The 22358-nt window shown below is 40.8% G+C and overlaps 1 protein-coding gene and 1 long non-coding RNA gene across 2 annotated transcripts; both read left to right on the forward strand.

Moving 5' to 3' along the window:
- The first annotated feature begins 3606 nt into the window (after window positions 1-3606).
- LOC110883480 lies at window positions 3607-4885 on the forward strand. Its single transcript, XR_002560490.2, has 3 exons — window positions 3607-3742; window positions 4286-4339; window positions 4642-4885. It is a non-coding gene; the product is annotated as an uncharacterized LOC110883480 (long non-coding RNA).
- Window positions 4886-5980: 1095 nt separating this feature from the next.
- Window positions 5981-9047, forward strand: LOC110883290. The gene is made up of 3 exons (XM_022131086.1): window positions 5981-7427; window positions 7976-8410; window positions 8944-9047. The coding sequence occupies exons 1-3, from the start codon at window positions 5981-5983 to the stop codon at window positions 9045-9047; spliced, it is 1986 nt and encodes a 661-aa protein (XP_021986778.1).
- The last annotated feature ends 13311 nt before the right edge of the window (window positions 9048-22358 follow it).

Genomic DNA, 22358 nt, shown 5'->3' on the forward strand with positions numbered 1-22358 from the left:
GTTGGATTATTGGAAGATAATGAATTAAGTTATTAATGCAAATTATGGTAGGCCCCGCTTTTGGCGGTGATGTTACCCTCGACTAAGTAGTCTGAGTCAGCAGGGATACAGTCCTAAATAGCCGGGTTATAGTATTAATAGTAGTTAACTTATGAGGGGGTCAAAGAGTTTGGATCCCCGCCATCCAATACCTATGGGCATTGAAGGAGATCCTACTAAATTTGACCCAGGTCCCTTGCAGGACCTCTAAACGCTGAACAAGGGCAAGACCCTTACCAAACCGTTCCCTTAACCCCCGACCAGGTAGCCAACATACCTCCATATAGACCGTGGAGATATGAATGGTGAAAATCTTTTATTTTATATAGACAGTAAAATAATGCCAAGACACCACGGACAAACGATAAGGAAAGATCACCTTCAACATAAGCAACTAGTTATTAAAGTCATTAAGACAAAACCAAATAAAAAGTGCAAAAGATTAAAAATAAAAAGTATTATACTAAACACTTGTCTTCACCAAGTGATGTAAGAGACTTAGGAAAACATGGCCTTGATTGTCAAGAACTCTTACGATCAATCTTGGATCCCGAGACGACTCACACACTCTATGATGGACAATGGATGATGGTGGTGGATGATGGTGTTGTGATGGTGGTGGGTGGTGGATGAAGTGTGAGAGAGGTGGTGTGCCAAGGGATGAGTTGAATGGAAGCCAACCACTCCTATTTATAGGCTGAACAGAAGGTTGGGCACGGCCCCGTGTCCGCTGGACACGCCCCCGTGTACTTTCGCCATTACAATTAATGCGCCTGCTGTACTTTCGCCACGCCCCCGTGTTCACTGGACACGGCCCCGTGGTGGGCAATAGAAGCTTCTATAGGTTTGTCTTTTCTGATGCTTCTTGGGCACGGCCCCGTGCTGGCTGAGCACGGGGCGTGTTCAGTCTTCTGCCTTCTCTATTTTGCTTGGGAGGATGCCGTTGAGGGGTCGAGCAGTCCACTTGTGTTCCGTTTCTTGTATTTATGTTAGATTTAGCTGTCTTTTTGCTTCTTTTGTGAATTTGAGCTCATTTAATCCTGAAAATACAAAAGGAAGACAAAAACACTCTTTTTCCAACATTAGTACTTAAAAAGGGTTAGTTTTATGCCTCATTGATGTAATTTATATGTTGCATTTTACACACATCAATACTCTATTGGCTCTTGGACATAATCCGCCGGGTTAAACTGTCCTACGAAGAAAGGTGAAGGATCGCCATAAGAACGGTGCGAAGCAGATCGCTGGAGAGGTATGAACGATGGTTGAGGGTTATTGGGGTCATTTTCTGAGTTTGGACCAAAAGAATGACGGTATGAGGGTGTTGAGCTATGCAAGGTAGAATGTCTCGCAGGTTCAAAGAGGTTTCTTCTTCATCTCTGTGGTTCCTCACTTCTTGTACTGGAAGGAGCTTGCATGTTCGAAGACTTGTTTTATATGGGTATAATAATCACACTCTGGATTTTGGGGTCAAAACAATAAGGTTTGACCCGTTTCGGCTAGTTTATGTAAACTAGTTACATAAACCGAACCGTGCGCGCAAAAAGGCGTAACGGGTAACCGTAAGAGTCCTACACTGGTTTCCTAAGTCAATATACTTTAAAGAGGCTGTGGTATCAGTAGGATACCTTCCATAATGCCCGTAACGAATTTAAATCCATTTTATGCCCCGTAGGGTTATTTCGGTCTTTTTAAAGATCATAAAAGAGGTTTCTGAGTTCTACAGGAATCTGAGTTTCCCGAACAGTTTATAAAGTCCAAAATACTTTATTTATCATTTAAAATCAGTAGCAACTGGAATCGGGTCAAAAGACCTTGTAGAACTCAAGTTATGGCTGAAAAGGGTATATTCGGTATTTACCGAACCGTTGCCATAACCGCAGGTTATGAGCAGGTTAAAAATAATTAAAAATCTTTAAAAATCCCAAAATATTGTTTTACATCAGTGTGTAAAAGGTTTGGTGTCGAAATCTGGGTTTAGATAGGCGTTATGCTAATTGCGCTATTTAATTACTAAAGTTTCCGTAATTTGCGCTATTTAGCATAACTCCTATTCTGGACCTCGGATTGACGTGAAATTTTAGGGACATGCTTAGAAATCAGTAACTAAGGTTATGGTTCTTTCACATGTCCAAAATTCTCGTTTTAAATTAAAAAGGGCGTTTCGGTCAACTTTTAAGCATTTAACAGAAAGGTGTAAAAGACTCGGACAAACAACGAACCGGTCACAGAGGGTTATACCATCATGTAACCTGGTCCTAAGAGAGTCCTAAGGCATATCTAAATCATACTTTAACGGGTCAGAACTGAAGTCAAAGCAAAAGTCAAAGCTTTGCGACTTTCGGCTCCGAACCGGGTCAAAACAGTAAATGGTCGGATCAAACAAGCTTAGACTAGTTAATATACTTATTATCATGTTTTATGAGTGTTTAAACAGGTTACATATCATCTACATTACAGATTATGCATGAAATCGCAAAATAGCATTTCTGTTGACTTTTTCTAAGCACGTTTGACTCGATATTTGGACTAGTTAGAGTGGGAATCAGTGGGTGCCCTTTTAGGGGTTTAAAGCCCACATGATTACCAACATATAACTATCTTTGATTCGATAAACCACTGGACCATTTGTGATTTATCACAAAGTCGATCGTTAATTACGACAGATTGACTTTTAAGCTAAACTATGCATAAACTAAGCCACAAAAGGGTAGGCACACTTACAGAAGCTTGGTGCACGACTAGGAATGATGAGAGAATGCTTTAGAGCTCCAGAAGTGAACTAGAATGCAGGTTTGAGGTGTAATTCAATTGTGCACAATGCATTGGCTTTTATAGTGAATTTCCATGCTTAAGATCATTACAACTCACTCTAGGATTGCTCATGGATGATCAGCAGGTGTCCTATAGTGCTAGGGGACATGTAGAGGGCGCCCATGCTTCAATTAATGCATATAATATCGTTCACATGCTCAAACAATGAATCTGTCCAAGAATTCTGCATCTGGGACCTTCACGCGGCCCGCATTAGGATTCAGCAACTCGGACGCGGGCCGCATGAATCCTAAAGTCAGAGATCAAATCCGCAGGGGGCGCGCGGCCCGCATTAAATCACCCATAACCTTAAGCGGCCCGCATTAGACCTGATTTCCAAGATTTTCAAATCTTTTGTAATGATTACCTGACCTTTCGGTTTCGAAGGGGTAACTTTGCGATTTGGCCCTCGATTATTTACAATTAAGGGCCTCGTGACTTTTACCCGCATTGTTAAGTCCCCGGTTAGTTTAATTACTATCTGAAAAGCCTTAACTTTTATTGTTGACGCTTTTAACCCCTCGCATACTGTAACACCCCAAAATATGCAATTTATTTATGTTATTTGAAATGTCTAGACAAGTTATATTTAACCTAGTTAAGTAGTTATACTAGTAACTTGATAGGAAGAAAAGTTGAATGATAAATAAACAAACTAAGAAAGTGAAGGGACTAAACTTGTTAAAAAGAATAAAAGTTTTAATTAAACAAATAAAGGAAAAAGGGGAAAACACAAAACACACGTACTGGTGTGTTTGTGGGATCGATCAGAGGGAGAAGCCAAGAACAAACCCTAACTTTCAGAAAATCACAAGATTAGGAAGGAATTAAGGGCCTAAATTGATGCATGAGCTCCAATCTTTAACTATCTAAGCTTGTTCAACACAAGGTAAGTCGAAAATTCTGATTTGATGATTTGTAGAAAGTGGGTTATAACCCAATCATGAAATCATGTGGAAATCTTGTGTAATTATGAGTTAGGAATTCGTAATAGACTGAGGAATATGTATAATTTTGATTGTTTGGATGATTAGGGTTCATACCCACTTGTTGTAGGAAGAAGATGAACATGATGATTTATAATGATATGTTTATGGAAGTGAATTGATACATAATCTGAACGTGATAGAGAAATTAGATTAGTTAAGATGGTGTAGGATGAAAGAAAGTCATGAACTTGATTGATTCTTGTTAGATTAGAAGGTGAATAAGTAGGGTTATGCAATAAATACTTGTACTTTGTGCTTTGTTGATAACATGCACATCAAGTGTTTGACAAAATGCCTCAATGAAAATGCTAGTCATATAAGCCATAAACCTTGTGTGAATTGAACATGTTTATGAAGTATGAGTAAATTGTATGATGTTTTATCGATTGATATGTGTAAATGAGCATGAAACATGAATTAAAAGAATGAATGGTTATATGTAGGCGTTAAGGAAGAAAGTTCGAGTCAAGTGAAGCAACAAGGGGATCAAGACCGAGGTACGCTACTTGTACAATTTTAGTTTTATTTTAGATATGTGTTTATCCATAATTGTGCTAAATTGAATCAAGCATGGTTAAGATATATGAATGGACCCTTCTCTTGAATGGGTCGATTGATGAAATTGTAAGACTAGAAAGATTGGCATGAAGTTCCGTTGGAACTCACTACCGTACAAGTATGAAAGAATGTAGTTTAATACAAGTCGTGAATGTCACGTTTATTTCAAGTCCGTAAGTTAATTTCTTGGGTTAAAGAAGGAAACTTTGTTCTAATGAGTTTTGATGTTGTGGTCATGTAGGTAAATCTCATGTCTAGCTATCAAGCTTTGCCCGGATCGAACACACCTCAAGCCCGTCAAGCGCTCCGCATTTTGTATAAAGTCAATGTCAAATTACCTAGTTACTTATGTCTATGCTTTGTACTTAAAACTAGTTTGGTCATGGTTGTCTTTTGAAAAGTTGTCGTAAGTGCGTACATAAACTTAATGGTTTCGAAACTAAAAATAGGTCATCTTTTGTTGTGTATGTCATGTCTTTTGAATGTTTGCGTATAGTTTGAATGAAATTTGATTATGAAAAACAGGGTACCGCCCGTTTACAAACGGGTCATGCCCAAATTTTGTTAGAAAAGTATGTTGTCATTTAATAAATTTAAAGGAAAAATTATGGACGTTACAAGTTGGTATCAGAGCGTAGGTTTGAGGGATTCAAGCATCAAATGCTTGAACTCAAACCGGAAGCTCATGTGAAGAGTGTGTTCGACCCGTGGCGCGAAGCAAGTAAGTACCTTTAAAGTTGATTTTGTATTATGAATGAGTTGGTTAGGGAATGTTAGGAAAATCATCACGGGATGATGTGTAAAAGTTTGGGACGAAACGGACTGGTACGGGTTAAAATGGGTTGAACAGATGGCTGCAAAATAAGAAATTCATCAAAGTATGCTGGGCGTCACCGTAAGTTACAGTGACACCGTAACTTACGGTAGACACTGGGACGAAATTCTTCTGCCGTAAGGCAGTAGCCTTACACCGTAAAAGAAATAATGCCACCGTAAATTACGGTGACACCGTAATTTACGGTGGAGACTGTTTTCAGCCTTTTTCAATTGTGATGTTCTGCTTAATGTTTTCTATCATACGTGAAGTATTGCAAACGCTATAATAAGACTCTAAAGAATGATAGAATGCATGAATGTTAACTTTCAAAGGAAGCTATGTACTATTAGAATGATTATATGATGGAAAGGATGATTGAATGCTTGAAATAAAGAATGATGTTTATGTGTAGATGACGGATACGAATGAGGATGAAGCCACGCAACAAGAACGACTGAAAATTATGATCTCGGAAGAGATTGGAAGGGCAATGCAAGCAAGTATTCCTCATTTAGCCCAAGAAGTAGAAGGTCATGTGCTGGAAGTGGTAGAAACAATGATGGCGGGTAAGATGGAAGAGTTGAAGGGAATGATTAGCGAAGTGCAAGGAAAGAAAGGAACTCGCAAATGCACATACAAAGAATTTATGGCGTGCAACCCGTTACCGTTCAAATGAGAAATTGATCCTATAGCATGCCAAAGGTGGATTGCAAGTACTGAAGCGGTGTTCATAAGGAGTCATTGTGAGAAGGAGGATCAAGTGATGTTCGCCACCGGTTTGCTACAACTCCGAGCTAAAGATTGGTGGGATGTTTATAGTAAAGAGATTGGGGAAGAAAAAGTTCAAGTCTTGACATGGCAAGAGTTCAAGGAACCTTTTCTAAAGTACCACAGTCCGCAATCTGCCATTGACAAGATCCAAGAAGATTTCTTACATCTTCGTCAGAAAGATGAAACCATTGATGAAATCACCAACGTGTTCCTTGACAAGCTGAAGTTCTGTAAAGATATAGCAGGAACGGAAAGAATGAAGATAAACCGTTATTACGGTATGTTGAAGGCTGAATATCGGGAGTTCATAATTCCCGCTAAATGTGAAACTTTGAATGAGCTCATTGACTTGGCCCGAGATAGGGAGATTGAAATAAGAAGACAAGCAGAAAGAGGCGAAAAGAGAGTATCTGAAAATGTTTCCAGCTCGAGCCCTTCAAAGAAACCAAAATTTCAAGATCAAAGCAAGAAGGATAAGGCGAAGGGTAGTGTTCCGAAATGCAAAACGTGTGGAAAGTTACACACGGGGGAGTGTTTGAAAGGGAAGAAGGGCTGTTACAATTGTGGTCAAGAGGGACACCCATACTATAGGTGTCCTAATCCTTCAAGAACGTGTTACAACTGTTTCCAACCGGGTCATATTAAGGCTGAGTGTCCCAAGCTTCAACAGAAAACCGATAAGGAAGCAAGAAAGGAGGAAGCCCCAAGAGCTAAGGGGAGGATGTTTCAGATCACAACCGAGGAAGCGAAGGACCACCCGAATATTGTATCAGGTATATTCTCATTGAACTCGATGCCTACGTACGTGTTATTTGATACCGGTGCCAGTAGATCGTTTGTATCAAGTGAATTAGTGTCACACCCCTCCTTTAAAATCGAAAGACTGCATGTACCATTAGAAGTAGAAATAGCCGATAGTAAGAGTTATTTGTTGCACGAAGTTTGTAGAGATTGTGAAATAATCATTGAAGACGAGAAGTTTGCCATTGACCTTATTCCCATGATATTGGGGGAATTTAAGGTTATAGTTGGCATGAATTGGCTAGCTAAACATCAGGCCGAAATTCAATGTGAGAAGAAGGTAATTCATGTGTTAACATCGGAAGGAAAACGAGTAAGCATACAAGGGGAAAGGAATATCAACTCGAAGCTTTGTTCTATAGCCCAAGCATACAAGTACGTACGAAATGGAAGCAAGGCATTTCTAACTTACGTGGTGGATACTAAGCAGAATACCCCTAAGATAGAAGAGTTTGAAGTCGTGAACGAGTTTCTTGATGTTTTTCCGGAAGATTTACCGGGGCTTCCACCAGAACGCGAAGTGGATTTCAAGATTGAATTGTACCCTGATGCCAAACCCGTAGCCAAGGCCCCTTATAGGTTGGCCCCAACTGAAATGCGGGAGTTAATGGTACAAATACAAGAATTGCTCGACAAAGGTTTATACGCCCGAGTGTGTCGCCATGGGGAGCGCCTGTACTTTTTGTCAAAAAGAAAGATGGTTCGATGCGCATATGCATCGATTACCGAGAGTTGAATAAGCTGACAGTGAAAAACCGATACCCATTGCCCCGAATCGATGATCTCTTCGATCAGTTACAAGGGGCAAGTTGGTTTTCAAAAATAGATTTGCGGTCCGGGTACCATCAGTTAAGAGTGCGAGATGAGGATGTGGTGAAAACGGCTTTTAGAACGCGATACGGGCATTATGAGTTCTTAGTAATGTCCTTTGGATTAACGAACGCGCCTGCCGCGTACATGGATCTTATGAATCGAGTTTGTCGGCCCATGTTAGACAAATTCGTTATAGATTTTATTGATGACGTCCTGGTTTATTCCCGGAGTAAAGCCGAACATGCATGCCATTTACGTGAGGTTCATGAAGTACTTCGCAAGGAGAAATTGTACGCGAAATTCTCCAAGTGTGCTTTTTGGCTTAGAGAGGTACAATTTCTCGGTCATGTGATTAATGCGGATGGTATCTTAGTAGACCCGTCAAAGGTGGAAGCCGTTATGAAGTGGGTACCTCCCAAGAACCCAAGTGAAGTAAGAAGCTTTTTGGGTTTAGCAGGCTATTATAGGAGGTTTATCCAAGACTTTTCTAAATTGGCCTTGCCGTTGACCAAGTTAACCAAGAAGGATGAGAAGTTTTCATGGGGTGCAGATCAAGAAAGGGCGTTTCAAACCTTGAAAGAAAAGCTGTCGAGTTCCCCGGTACTAACCTTACCAGATGGAACGGAAGACTTGGTGGTGTTTACGGATGCGTCACACCAAGGGTTGGGATGTGTTTTGATGCAAAGGGGTAGAGTCATTGCCTATGCTTCTAGGCAATTGAAGACACACGAAAGTAATTACCCAACCCATGATTTGGAGTTAGCTGCAGTAGTATTCGCTTTGAAGATATGGAGGCACTATCTTTACGGTACGAAAAGCGTTATTTATTCTGACCACAAAAGCCTTAAATACTTTTTCGAGCAAAGGGAATTAAATATGAGGCAACGAAGGTGGTTAGAACTTCTTAAAGATTATGATTGTGAGATCCTTTATCATCCGGGTAAAGCTAACGTAGTAGCCGATGCCCTGAGCCGAAAGGATTACCCGCCTCCAATTCAAGTAAAGTCCATGAAGATGGTAATTACACCTCGATTTCTCGAAATGGTTAAAGAAGCCCAAATCAAGTCACTAAGCGGAATGGATTCTAAAAAGGAAAGAACAAAGGGGTTTGTGGATAAATTCGAAGAAAGATCCGATGGAATTAAAACCATGTATGGTCGTATTTGGATACCTCGGTTTAGCGAAGCAAAGGGTGTATTACTCGAAGAAGCTCACAAATCCCGATTTTCGGTTCATCCTGGAGCTACAAAAATGTATTTGGACTTGAAGAAAAGTTATTGGTGGCCCGGCATGAAGCGTGATATTGTTAAGTATGTTGCCAAATGTTTGACATGTCTGCAGGTAAAGGCAGAACATCAGAAACCATATGGGAAGTTGCAACCGTTAGAGATTCCGGTATGGAAATGGGAAGAATTGACGATGGACCTAGTGACCAAGCTTCCTAAGACAAGGAAAGGTCACGATGCTATATGGGTGATCGTAGATCGCCTCACCAAGAGCGCGCATTTCTTCCCATTCGGGAAGCTTTCTCTTCCGAAAAGATGGCGGAGATCTATGTTAACGAGATAATATCACGACACGGAGTTCCTGTATCTATTGTGTCGGATCGAGATACCCGATTCACATCTCGATATTGGCAAGGTTTTCATGAAAGTATGGGTACAAAATTACATTTCAGTACCGCTTACCACCCCCAAACGGATGGTCAGTCCGAGCGGACTATTCAAACACTTATCGACATGTTGCGGGCATGTGTGATAGACTTCGGGGGAAGCTGGGATGACCATTTGCCGTTGGTGGAATTTTCATACAACAATAGCTACCACAACGGCATTCGAATGGCACCGTATGAATTGTTGTATGGAAGAAAGTGTAGAACTCCAATTTGTTGGGGAGAGGTGGGACAGAGAGAAATTGCACCCAACGAGGTGGTGGCTAAAACTAACGAGAAGATCGATCTTGTGCGAGCCCGTTTAAAAGCGGCTCAAGATCGACAAAAGGCCTATGCAGATCAAAGGAGGCGACCCATCGAATTTCAAATAGGTGATTATGTGTTATTAAAGGTTTCCCCATGGAAAGGTATAATCCGCTTCCGTAAGCGAGGAAAGCTAGGTCCCCGCTACATAGGACCTTTCAAGATTGTAGCCCGGGTTGGGGAGGTAGCATATCGGTTGGAATTACCGCCAACTTTGGATGGAATACATGACACATTCCATGTGTCACAATTGAGAAAGTGTTTAGCGGATGAGACGGCATATGTGCCCCTTGACGAAATTGAGCTGGATGAAAAATTGAATTATATCGAGAGGCCGATAGCTATCAAGGATTCCAAGGTAACGCACCTTCGGAACAAAACTATGAAGCAAGTCTTGGTGCAATGGCAGCATCGGAAGGGATCGGATCTTACATGGGAGTTAGAGGACGAAATGAGGAAGCTCTACCCGACACTATTTGGTACGCATTAAGGTTTCGGGGACGAAACCTCTTTTAAGGGGGGGTAGACTTGTAACACCCCAAAATATGCAATTTATTTATGTTATTTGAAATGTCTAGACAAGTTATATTTAACCTAGTTAAGTAGTTATACTAGTAACTTGATAGGAAGAAAAGTTGAATGATAAATAAACAAACTAAGAAAGTGAAGGGACTAAACTTGTTAAAAAGAATAAAAGTTTTAATTAAACAAATAAAGGAAAAAGGGGGAAACACAAAACACACGTACTGGTGTGTTTGTGGGATCGATCAGAGGGAGAAGCCAAGAACAAACCCTAACTTTCAAAAATCACAAGATTAGGAAGGAATTAAGGGCCTAAATTGATGCATGAGCTCCAATCTTGAACTATCTAAGCTTGTTCAACACAAGGTAAGTCGAAAATTCTGATTTGATGATTTGTAGAAAGTGGGTTATAACCCAATCATGAAATCATGTGGAAATCTTGTGTAATTATGAGTTAGGAATTCGTAATAGACTGAGGAATATGTATAATTTTGATTGTTTGGATGATTAGGGTTCATACCCACTTGTTGTAGGAAGAAGATGAACATGATGATTTATAATGATATGTTTATGGAAGTGAATTGATACATAATCTGAATGTGATAGAGAAATTAGATTAGTTAAGATGGTGTAGGATGAAAGAAAGTCATGAACTTGATTGATTCTTGTTAGATTAGAAGGTGAATAAGTAGGGTTATGCAATAAATACTTGTACTTTGTGCTTTGTTGATAACATGCACATCAAGTGTTTGACAAAATGCCTCAATGAAAATGCTAGTCATATAAGCCATAAACCTTGTATGAATTGAACATGTTTATGAAGTATGAGTAAATTGTATGATGTTTTATCGATTGATATGTGTAAATGAGCATGAAACATGAATTAAAAGAATGAATGGTTATATGTAGGCGTTAAGGAAGAAAGTTCGAGTCAAGTGAAGCAACAAGGGGATCAACACCGAGGTACGCTACTTGTACAATTTTAGTTTTATTTTAGATATGTGTTTATCCATAATTGTGCTAAATTGAATCAAGCATGGTTAAGATATATGAATGGACCCTTCTCTTGAATGGGTCGAATGATGAAATTGTAAGACTAGAAAGATTGGCATGAAGTTCCGTTGGAACTCACTACCGTACAAGTATGAAAGAATGTAGTTTAATACAAGTCGTGAATGTCACGTTTATTTCAAGTCCGTAAGTTAATTTCTTGGGTTAAAGAAGGAAACTTTGTTCTAATGAGTTTTGATGTTGTGGTCATGTAGGTAAATCTCATGTCTAGCTATCAAGCTTTGCCCGGATCGAACACACCTCAAGCCCGTCAAGCGCTCCGCATTTTGTATAAAGTCAATGTCAAATTACCTAGTTACTTATGTCTATGCTTTGTACTTAAAACTAGTTTGGTCATGGTTGTCTTTTGAAAAGTTGTCGTAAGTGCGTACATAAACTTAATGGTTTCGAAACTAAAAATAGGTCATCTTTTGTTGTGTATGTCATGTCTTTTGAATGTTTGCGTATAGTTTAAATGAAATTTGATTATGAAAAACAGGGTACCGCCCGTTTACAAACGGGTCATGCCCAAATTTTGTTAGAAAAGTATGTTGTCATTTAATAAATTTAAAGGAAAAATTATGGACGTTACACATACGAATTTGATCATAACTTTCTCGTTTTAAAACAGAACTTCGCGAAATTTATATCGTATATCCTAGTGAGCGTATTCTACGGTTACAAAGTCTCGGGTTCATCAAAGGGTCACTCAGAGGTATAAATTAAACATGTTGACATAATTAACCCCTGTAGCTTGTAATCTCTCACTTTCTTCCGCGTTTCGCTCCGTACCATCCATGATTTATTCGTTTAAAGGTACGAGCATCATTCAGGGTTACTATACAGTATATTTACCCCTCGTTGACATTTTTAACCCTCGAATTTACATACTTTCAAGGTTTGTCAACTTTAGTATTTTATTTAGTATTTAATACCACGTGTAATCTAATGACACGTGTCAACACATTATTGGACACAAAATTTCGAGGTGTTACACGCAAACTCTCGACTAGGTCGTTTGGTCAATGTTGATTTTATCCATTTATCAATGATTTCATCATTATTTTCGATAACAAATGGGGAGAATTATATCAAATCAGGAGTGAAACCCGTATTTTGATGAATAATCTCCTCAATTTTGCTAAAACAGGGAAGAAATTGCTTAGCCAGGGGTGAAACCCAAACCTTGGCAACTTATTCCAACTTTTACTTGTCTCACCAAAGCCTCGACGGACTCCAACGACCTGAACTCACAAGTATGACCTAGGGAATACACGCGGAATGCCCAAGAATCGAGGCAGAAACGCGATCCCAAGAGTCTGAAGGTGACGACAAGTCTACTGCGAATAGTCGAATCGCTTTGGGTAGTCGATGTCTAGTAGCCGCAGACAATCTATCTCTCGATTTTATGTGTTTCGATTCTGAGCCCGCAACCGCCGACTCTGATGATTCGTTGATTTTTATGTGTGTTTTATGTGTGATTATCTGTCTATGTGTTTTATTTTGATGAATCGTTCGATTTTTGCTATCACTTCAACCGATACACGCGACCCGCATTGCTTTTCTATCTCAAAACGGTAACAAGTCGCAGCAATTCTAGACAATACTATGAAGCGATATACGTTATACTATGCTCGGCATGCTATACAATTATACGAAACTACTCGATGTGCTATATACGAACGACACGCGAGCTTTGAATGATAGGATCTTGAGGCAGTCAGAATACTCTGTGTGCTTATAGGAGAACTGCGTGCTTAACTGCTTCTGTGTTTAAATGAGTATGTGCTTCTGTGCTTACGTGTCTCTGTGCTTTACATGCTTATGTGCTTCTGTGATTACGTGATTCTGTGATTATGTGCCTACATGTTTATGTGATGCGTGTTTCGACGTGATTCTAAGCTTTAGTAAATAGTAAGACGTGTGAGGTGAGATTCGATTTGTTGTGTCTGAGACATACGACAATGTCTGATGCAGACCATGTCGTCATCTGGACACCGAACCCCACTTACCCGCCAAGAAAAGAGAGACAAGCGTCTCGCTGCTATCATCGCCAAGCAAGTGGCAAAAGCTGTGAGCGAGGTGTATGAAAACGTCAGCAAATCGTCCGAAGAGTCGCGAACTGAAGCTCCAAAGGACGCCAGCAAGGCTGGTTTCAGTTTCAAACAGTTTAAAGCATGCGGACCCAAATAATTCACCGGAGAAGATGGCCCTACCGGCATGTTTCAATGGTTCGATTCAGTTGAAGTCACTCTGCGCCAAAGCAGTTGTCCTGGTGGACGGCCGAACGAAACAAGAGCGGAAATGATGCAGCTTATGAGCTGACTTGGGAGGAGTTAAAGGCAATTATGATGGACGAATTTTGCCCTCCCCATGAACGCCAAAAGCTGGAGGACGAGTTTTGGAACATCAAGCAGAAGGATGGAGACAACGCTGCTTTAACTGCACTGTCACACCCCGATTTCCACGTGTCTCACCGGTGGGCCCGGTGGGGGATTACCGTGACGATGTTGGCAACAATATAGTCAACCACACAATTATATAATGCACAGCGGAAGCATAAGATAAATATATATATTTCAACCTCTGGTGATAATATCAACGTATTACAGAAGTTGAATATCCACAGTGGATCGTAAATAAAGGTAAAGTATTGTTCCATTAGATACTGCAATCAAGCTTGCGAGGCTTATCCCGACGCTAGGGAGCTAATACCAGCCAATTACGTTTAGGTACCTGCACTTAATCTTTTTGGGGAAAATACGTCAGTTTACACTGGTAAATACATTCAACTGACACATTTGAAAATGTTTATTAAAATTGATTTGAATGCACAAGGCACAAACTCTTTTATAACTTGGGAAAATTCATAATGATCTTGTGAACGTTTTACATGTTCTTTTATGCGTTCAGTAGCCCGGGTCGTGTCGGGTTAAAGATTTATAGACACACCACGTTTGCGTAAAACCGTAGTATAAAAACCAACGGCTACGTCTTTTAGTTTTAATGTCGACACTTTATACCGGGTGTACGCCTACACCGGGATATCGATGGTCGTGGCCATTTCGTAAAATGATGCCAAGGATATCCGGGACAACGGTCATTAAACCCCCCAAAGGCTTATAAGCAACAAAACTGTTTAAATGAGCCGATCATATTTAATCAATTAACCACCTAAGCGATGGAATTATATAATGCTCAATCAAGCGGTATTAATATACCGTAACCCAAGCCCATATAGGGGAAATAAGTTAAAGTATTTACCTTTGCAAGTATATTCCTTAATTTAGATCAAGTCACCGATAGCTTTTACTGGGGCTCCTAATCTGGAACGAAGGTTTTAATTAACCTCTTAGAATCCTAACGGTCCTTATATTAGCCGTAGCTTAAACCGGTTGATTCCGATATATATGGATATGGTTAATTCGCACGAAAAGGCGAAAACCGAGAATGGAGTATGATTTGGACCCAACAAGTTCAGAGACTTGTTTTATATGGGTTTATTGTTCATACTCTGGATTTTTGGGGTTCAAATAATATAATTTGACCCATATCGGCTATTGCACGAAAACTAGTTCCATGAGCCGTACCGTGTGCGCAAATAGGCGAAACGGTTAACCATAAGTGTCCTACGCTTATTTCCTAAGTCAATATGCCTTAAAAGTATTTTGGTATCAGTAGGATACCTTCCGTAATGCCCGTAACGAGTTTAAGTTAATATTATGCCCCGTAGGGGCTTTGTCGGTCATTTTAAAGACTCTAAAAGGGATTTTCGAGTTCTACAGGAAATCTGAGTTTCCCGAACAGTTTATAAAGTTTAAAATACTTTATTTATTATTTAAAACCATTAGTAACTGGAATCGGGTCAAAAGACCTTGTAGAACTCCCGTTTTGGCCAAAAAGGGCATATTCGGTATTTACCGAACCGCAGCCATAACCGCAGGTTATGAGCAAGGTAAAAATTATTAAAAATCTTTAAAATTCCCAAAATATTATTTTACCACAGTGGGTAAAAGTTTTGGTGACGAAAACTTGGGTTAGATGGGTGTTATGCTAATTGCGCCGTTAATTACAAAACTTTCTTAAAAGTGCGCCTTTTAGCATAACTCTCATTCTAGGCCTCGGATTGACGTGAAACTTTAAGGACATGCTTATAATTTAACAAGCAAGGTTTTGGTCCGTTCACGTGTCCGAATTACTCGTTTTAATTTTAAAAGGCCGTTACGGTCAACTTTTAGGCGAATGACGGAAATACGTAAAAGACTTGGATAACTCATGAACCGACCACAGAGGCGTATACCAACATGTGACCTGGTCCTAAGAGAGTCTTAAGGTATATTTATACCTCACTAAAACGGGTCAGAACTGAAGTCAAAGCAAAAGTCAAACTTTTGCGACTTTCGGCTCCGAACCGGTTCAATATAGTAAATGATCGATTCAAACGAGCGCAAACAGGTTTTTATACTTATTATCATGTTTTATGATTGTCAAAACAGGTTCCATAACATATACATTACAGATTATGCATAAATCGCTAAAATAGCTTTCTGTTGACTTTTTAACCGCACGTTTGACTCGACATTTGACATAGTTAGAGTGGTGATCAGGGGGAACCATTTCAGAGGTTTATTACCCACATAATTACCAACTCGTAACCACTTTTGATTCGTCATAAGACTGAACCATTACTGATTTATTGTAAAGTCAAACCGTAGTTACGACGGTTTGGTTTTTAGCTAAAAACTAAGCATAAACTGAACAATGGATGATCAAGGTAACTTACAGAAGTTAGAACTTGAATATGGAGCAGAAGAGAATGCTTGGGAGCACTTAGAATGATCAGATAGGTGTTGTTTGAGGTGTGGTAAACATATGCTCATAACCTTGGTATTTATAGCCAATGTCAAGGATGTATGATCATTACAACATCTACAACAGGTCAGGGGTGATGGGTAGATGTCCCCTAAGTGTTATGGGTCGAGCATAGGGTGCCCATGCCCATTTGTTGGTTGTTGATCATTCAAAAGCTCCAAAAGCCAAGTAGTTACTACAATTCTGCATCTGGGCACTTTACGCGGCCCGCATGGGAGTTCCCATACATTATAATGCGGGTCGCCTAAAGGTTAAGAAATCAGGCGAGTTAGTGAGGAGGCTCGCGGCCCGCCTCAACTAATCCCTAACCTTCACGCGGGTCGCCTAAGGTTAAGATTTCAGGATTTTTAAATCTTTTTGTAATAATTACAGAATCTGGCCATTAATAACGAAATCTTTCGTAATGATTTACCTGACCTTTCGGGTTTGAAGGGGTAACTTTGCGGTTTGGCCCTCGGTTATTTACCGATAGGGGCCTCGTGTTAATTACCCGCATTATTAAGTCCCCGGTTTATTTATTAGTTATATTGGAAAGCCTTAACTTTCACTGTTGACGCTTTTAACCCTTCTTCTACGAATTCGATCGTAACTTTCTTGTTTCATATCGAAACTTCGCGAAATTCATATATATTATTTTAGTGAGGGTATAATACCGTTACAAAGTCTTGGGAACGTTAAAGGGTCACTCAGAGGTATTATTAAACATGTTGACACAGTTAACCCTGTAGTTTGTAATCTCTCACTTTCTTCCGCGTTTTATTTTTTGTACGATCTATAATTTATTCGTTTGAAGGTTTAAGCATTATTTAGGGATACTATACAGTATATTTACCCTTGTTGACATTTATAACCCTCGAATTTATATACTTTCAAGGTTTGTCAAAATTAGTCCTTTATTTATTATAGATGCCACGTGTACACAAATGACACGTGTTAACACATCATTGGACACAAAAATTTGAGGTGTTACATCCTCACCCCCTTAAAATAAATCTCGACCCGAGATTTACTCAAATAAATAGGGGTATTTTTCTTTCATTGTAGCTTCGACTTCCCACGTATATTCAGGACCTCTACGAGCATCCCATTTGACTTTTACAATCGGTACGTGCTTTCTGCGAAGCTTCTTTACCTGTCGATCTTCAATCGACAAAGGTTTTTCTATGAACTTTAAGCTCTCATCTATATGCACATCTGTGTGTGGAATCACCAACGATTCGTCGGCGAAGCACTTTTTGAGATTGCAGATGTGGAACACATTGTGAATTCCATTGAGCTCTTCAGGCAAGTTCAACTTATAGGCAACTGATCCGACCCGTTCAATGACCTCAAAAGGTCCTATGTATCTCGGACTCAGCTTGCCCTTCTTGCCGAAACGCATCACCCCCTTCCAGGGTGACACCTTAAGTAATACCTTTTCACCCACTTCGAAGTGAAAATCCTTACGCTTTGGATCAGCGTAGCTTTTCTGCCTATCGCGGGCAGCCTTGAGACGTTCCCGGATCTGGACAATCTTGTCCGTTGTCTGGAAAACAATCTCTGGTCCCGACAATTGGACCTCTCCTACTTCCGCCCAACAAACAGGCGATCTACATTTCCTACCATATAATGCCTCAAAAGGCGCAGCCTTTATGCTGGTGTGGTAGCTATTATTGTAGGAGAATTCGATCAGGGGTAGATTTTTATCCCAGTTACCACCTAAATCGATCGCACATGCACGAAGCATGTCTTCTAGCGTTTGGATAGTACGCTCACTTTGACCGTCCGTCTGTGGATGGTAAGCCGTACTAAAATTTAAACGCGTGCCCAAAGATTGCTGGAAACTTTTCCAGAAGTGAGATGTGTATCTAGTATCCCTGTCGGAGATAATAGACACAGGTATGCCGTGTAAGGCTACAATCTTATCAACATAAAGTTGGGCTAACATGTCGGAGCTATATGTCTCCTTAATGGGTAGAAAATGAGCTGATTTAGTCAGCCTATCGACTATGACCCATATTGTATCGTTTCCTTTCCTGGTTTTGGGTAACTTGGTTATGAAGTCCATAGTTACGCATTCCCACTTCCACTCGGGAAGTTCAGGCTGTTGTAGCAAGCCAGACGGCTTTTGGTGCTCGGCTTTGACTTGAGCACAAGTCAAGCACTTTGCTACATGGGCGGCTACAGACTTTTTCAAGCCTATCCACCAATAATTTGCCTTTAAGTCTTGGTACATTTTATCAGCACCCGGATGGACTGAGTATTTGGAACTATGGGCTTCCTGGAGAACAACATCTCGTAGTCCTCCATATATCGGAACCCATATACGTCCGTTCAGTCTAAGAATTCCATCCTTGCTAAGAGTCAACTGCTCTTCAGTTACTCCCAGCTTTTCATTAGGATAATTAGCTTCCAACACAGCCTCACGCTGCGCAGCTAATATCCTTTCCATCAAATTATTTTTAACTTCAATGCTCTTGGCATTGATTCGAATGGGTTTTACCCTTTCTTTCCTGCTCAATGCATCGGCGACTACATTCGCCTTGCCGGGATGGTACCTGATTTCACAGTCATAATCATTCAGGGTTTCCATCCAACGGCGTTGTCTCATGTTCAACTCTTTCTGGTTGAACAGATGCTGGAGGCTTTTGTGATCAGAATAAATCACAAATTTAATACCATAAAGGTAATGCCTCCACAACTTCAATGCAAATACAACGGCACCCAACTCCAAATCATGGGTGGTGTAATTCTTTTCATGCACCTTTAATTGCCTTGAAGCATAGGCAATCACCTTGCCCTTTTGCATAAGCACACACCCCATGCCTGTGTGTGACGCATCGCAGTAAACCACGAATTCATCTGTACCTTCTGGTAATGTCAGCACAGGTGCGTTGCTTAGTTTCTGCTTCAGGATTTCGAAGGACTCTTGCTGCTTTGGGCCCCAAATGTACTTTTCTTTCTTCTTGGTCAAAGAAGTCAAGGGCGCAGCAATCCTCGAAAAATTTTCGATAAATCTCCGGTAGTATCCTGCTAACCCCAGGAAGCTACGGATTTCGGTAGGCGTCTTTGGCTCTTGCCAGTTCATGACCGCCTCTACCTTAGCGGGATCCACTTGGATACCACGCTCACTCACAACGTGCCCTAAGAATTGAACTTCTCGTAGCCAGAATTCACATTTCGAGAATTTGGCGTAGAGTTTCTCACGCTGTAGTAATTCGAGAATGCAACGGAGGTGCTTCTCGTGGTCAGCTTGGTTCTTGGAATAGATAAGGATATCGTCGATGAAGACTATGACGAATTTGTCCAAGTATGGCTTGCAAACGCGATTCATGAGATCCATGAACGCAGCCGGTGCATTTGTGAGCCCAAAAGGCATCACTAGGAACTCGTAATGACCATAGCGAGTCCTAAATGCAGTCTTGTGTACATCTTCATCTCTGACCCTTAGTTGATGATAACCCGACCTCAAGTCGATCTTGGAGAAGTAGCTTGCTCCTTGTAGTTGATCGAATAGATCATCGATCCTTGGTAAAGGATATCTATTCTTTATGGTAACTTTATTCAGCTCTCGGTAGTCGATGCACAACCGCATCGATCCGTCCTTCTTCTTTACAAATAGGACAGGAGCTCCCCAGGGAGATGAACTAGGTTTGATAAAACCTTTTGCCAGCAGTTCGTCCAACTGGGTCCTCAGTTCTTTCATTTCCGTCGGAGCTAATCTGTAAGGTGCTCTGGCTATCGGAGCTGCTCCAGGAATGATGTCAATTCTGAACTCCACTTGTCTATCTGGTGGCAAACCAGGTAGTTCTTCAGGAAAAACCTCGGGGTATTCAGAAATGACAGGAAGATCCTCGATCTTCGGCTTTGGTTCTTCAATTATCACCTGAGCCATGTAAATTACACAGCCTCTGTTCAAACACCTTGAAGCTTTCAGCATAGATACGTCTTCGGGCAATCCGTAATGCGTATTCCCTCGAATGGTAAGAGATTCACCGCTCGGAGTTTTTAAAACTATTTGTCTCTTGCCACAAATGATTTGGGCCTGGTTATGGGATAACCAGTCCATGCCTAGCACGATGTCAAAACCCGCAAGTTTGAAAGGAAGTAGAGATAAAGGAAAAGAATGGTTCCTAATGGACATTTCACATCCTTCTAGAACAGTAGAGACGGTTTCTATCGTGCCGTCTGCTAACTCTACCTCGTATTTCACGTCAAGGGTTTTGATTGGCATATTTAGTAGTTGGCAAAATTTCTGGTCTACAAAGGACTTGTCAGCGCCAGAATCGAATAGTACTCTTGCAAATATATTATTTACGAGAAAAGTACCTGTAAGCACAGTGTCGTCCTTAACCGCTTCCTTTGCATCCAAGCGAAAAACTCTCGCATTCGACTTCTTCGTCTCTTCCGCCTTCTTGGCATACTTCGGGCAATTACTCTTTATGTGCCCCTTCTCGTTACAATTATAGCAGGTTGTGTCCTTTATCTTTTTGCACTCCACTGTCTTATGATCCTTGGACTTGCATAGCCCACAGGGTGGAGTCTTTTGTTGCGACTGTGAACCAGACGCAAACCTACACTTCCCGGAGTGAGGTTTCTTGCAGACCTTGCAGTGAGGTCTTCCATCAGCTTGCCCCTCCTTCTTTGCCTCCGACCCTCTCTTGCCCTCACCGTTTCCACGGTGCTTTTTCCCGGACTTTCGTGAGGTATCATCCTCACGCTTTCGCTTTTCAGCCTCCTTGCTCCTTTGTGCCCTCAGACGGACAGCATCAAGTGTAAGAGACAAGGAGAGGTCAGTAACTGACCTGAAGGTCGTTGGCCTAGAGGCCTTTACGCTGGCCTTGATCGCCGGCTCTAAGCCCCCAATGAAACGGGCAATCCTTCTAGGTTCTGGTGTCACAAGATATGGCACCAGGCGTGACATAGTGTTAAAACTTGTCAGATATGCTTGACAATCCAGGTTTGTCATCACTAGTGAGACAAAATCTGCCTCAATCTTCTCAACCTCGTGCTGAGGGCAGTAATTTTCTTTTATGAGGGTAATAAACTCCCCCCATGACATCTTGTATAAGGCAGACTTACCTGAAGCCTGTACCAGAGCTCTCCACCATGCCAGGGCCTCGCCCTTGAATGACTGGGACACAAACTTAACCACGTCCCTCTCAGCGCACCCGCTGATGTCCACTATCGTGTCCATCTCGTCTAGCCAGGTGATACAGTCAACCGCACCTTTCTCCCCTGTAAATTCACGGGGCTTACATGATACAAAGTATTTGTAGGTGCAACCCTTAGCACTGGACGCATCAGTATATTCTCGATCGCGATGAACGCTGTGCTCAGTAGACGAGTGCTTGTCGTCTTCCTTCTTGGGTTCAGAGGGTGGTTTGGAGTGTGTCTTTGGTTTAGAGGGTGGTTTTGACACAGTTCTGCCTTGAGACTCTGTATGTTGACGATCAATAGCTGCCTGGACAGCATTGTTGATCAGAGCCTTCAGTTGTGCGCCTGTCAAATGTACTGACGCATTGTCATAGTCATCTTCGTTTGTGTGGCTGTTCTCTCCGTTGGGATCCGCCATTGTAACTTGAATCTGTTACAGAAGATAACAAAATTTTAATTTAGGAGATTATTATATGATTGTCTTTTATGACAATTTGTCAACCATGGTACAGCGACCATATTTGGTTAACTTATTAACTCATTACATATTAGGATCTGAATATATCCTATTTCAGCTATATAGATAATATTGGCGGCATAAAGCCTAATCATGATGATGTTTTATAATATTAGCCGAGATTTCATAGAATCAAAGGCATAGAGAGTTGAACCGTAGTTCTTTTATCTCTTTCTGACAGAGAGTCATAGACTACCACTGCCTTTTGTCTTTATAAGACAATTATTATGGCCCATAGGCACTACACCTCTAGTGGATGTCTTAATATGGTTGGCCCGTAGGCACTACATCACTAATGGATGTTTTAATAATATTGGCCCGTAGGCACTACATCACTAATGGATGTTTTAATAATATTGGCCCGTAGGCACTACATCACTAATGGATGTTTTAGTAATTCTGGCCCGTGGGCACTGCATCACTAATGGATGTTTTAATATTTCTGGCCCGTAGGCACTGCATCACTAATGGATGTTTTAATAATACTGGCCCGTTGGCATTGCATCACTAAATGGATGTCTTTATAGTACTGGCCCGTAGGCATTGCATCACTAAATGGATGTCTTTATAGTACTGGCCCGTAGGCATTGCATCACTAAATGGATGTCTTTATAATATTGATCACCTTCATTGGTGATTTAACCCACGATCTATATATCATTTAGTTGGGTTTTGAAATCCTCA

This window comes from Helianthus annuus, chromosome 10, assembly GCF_002127325.2.
Source record: "Helianthus annuus cultivar XRQ/B chromosome 10, HanXRQr2.0-SUNRISE, whole genome shotgun sequence".
In the NCBI taxonomy this organism is placed as follows: Eukaryota; Viridiplantae; Streptophyta; class Magnoliopsida; order Asterales; family Asteraceae; genus Helianthus; species Helianthus annuus.

Coding starts and splice junctions, on each gene's coding strand:
- LOC110883290 (XM_022131086.1), top strand. CDS start 5,981: ATGTTCGCCACCGGTTTGCTACAACTCCGAGCTAAAGATTGGTGGGAT. Junction 7,428..7,975: donor ACAAGAATTGCTCGACAAAG/GTTTATACGCCC, acceptor ATGGTATCTTAG/TAGACCCGTCAAAGGTGGAA. Junction 8,411..8,943: donor ATGGAGGCACTATCTTTACG/GTACGAAAAGCG, acceptor ACATGTCTGCAG/GTAAAGGCAGAACATCAGAA.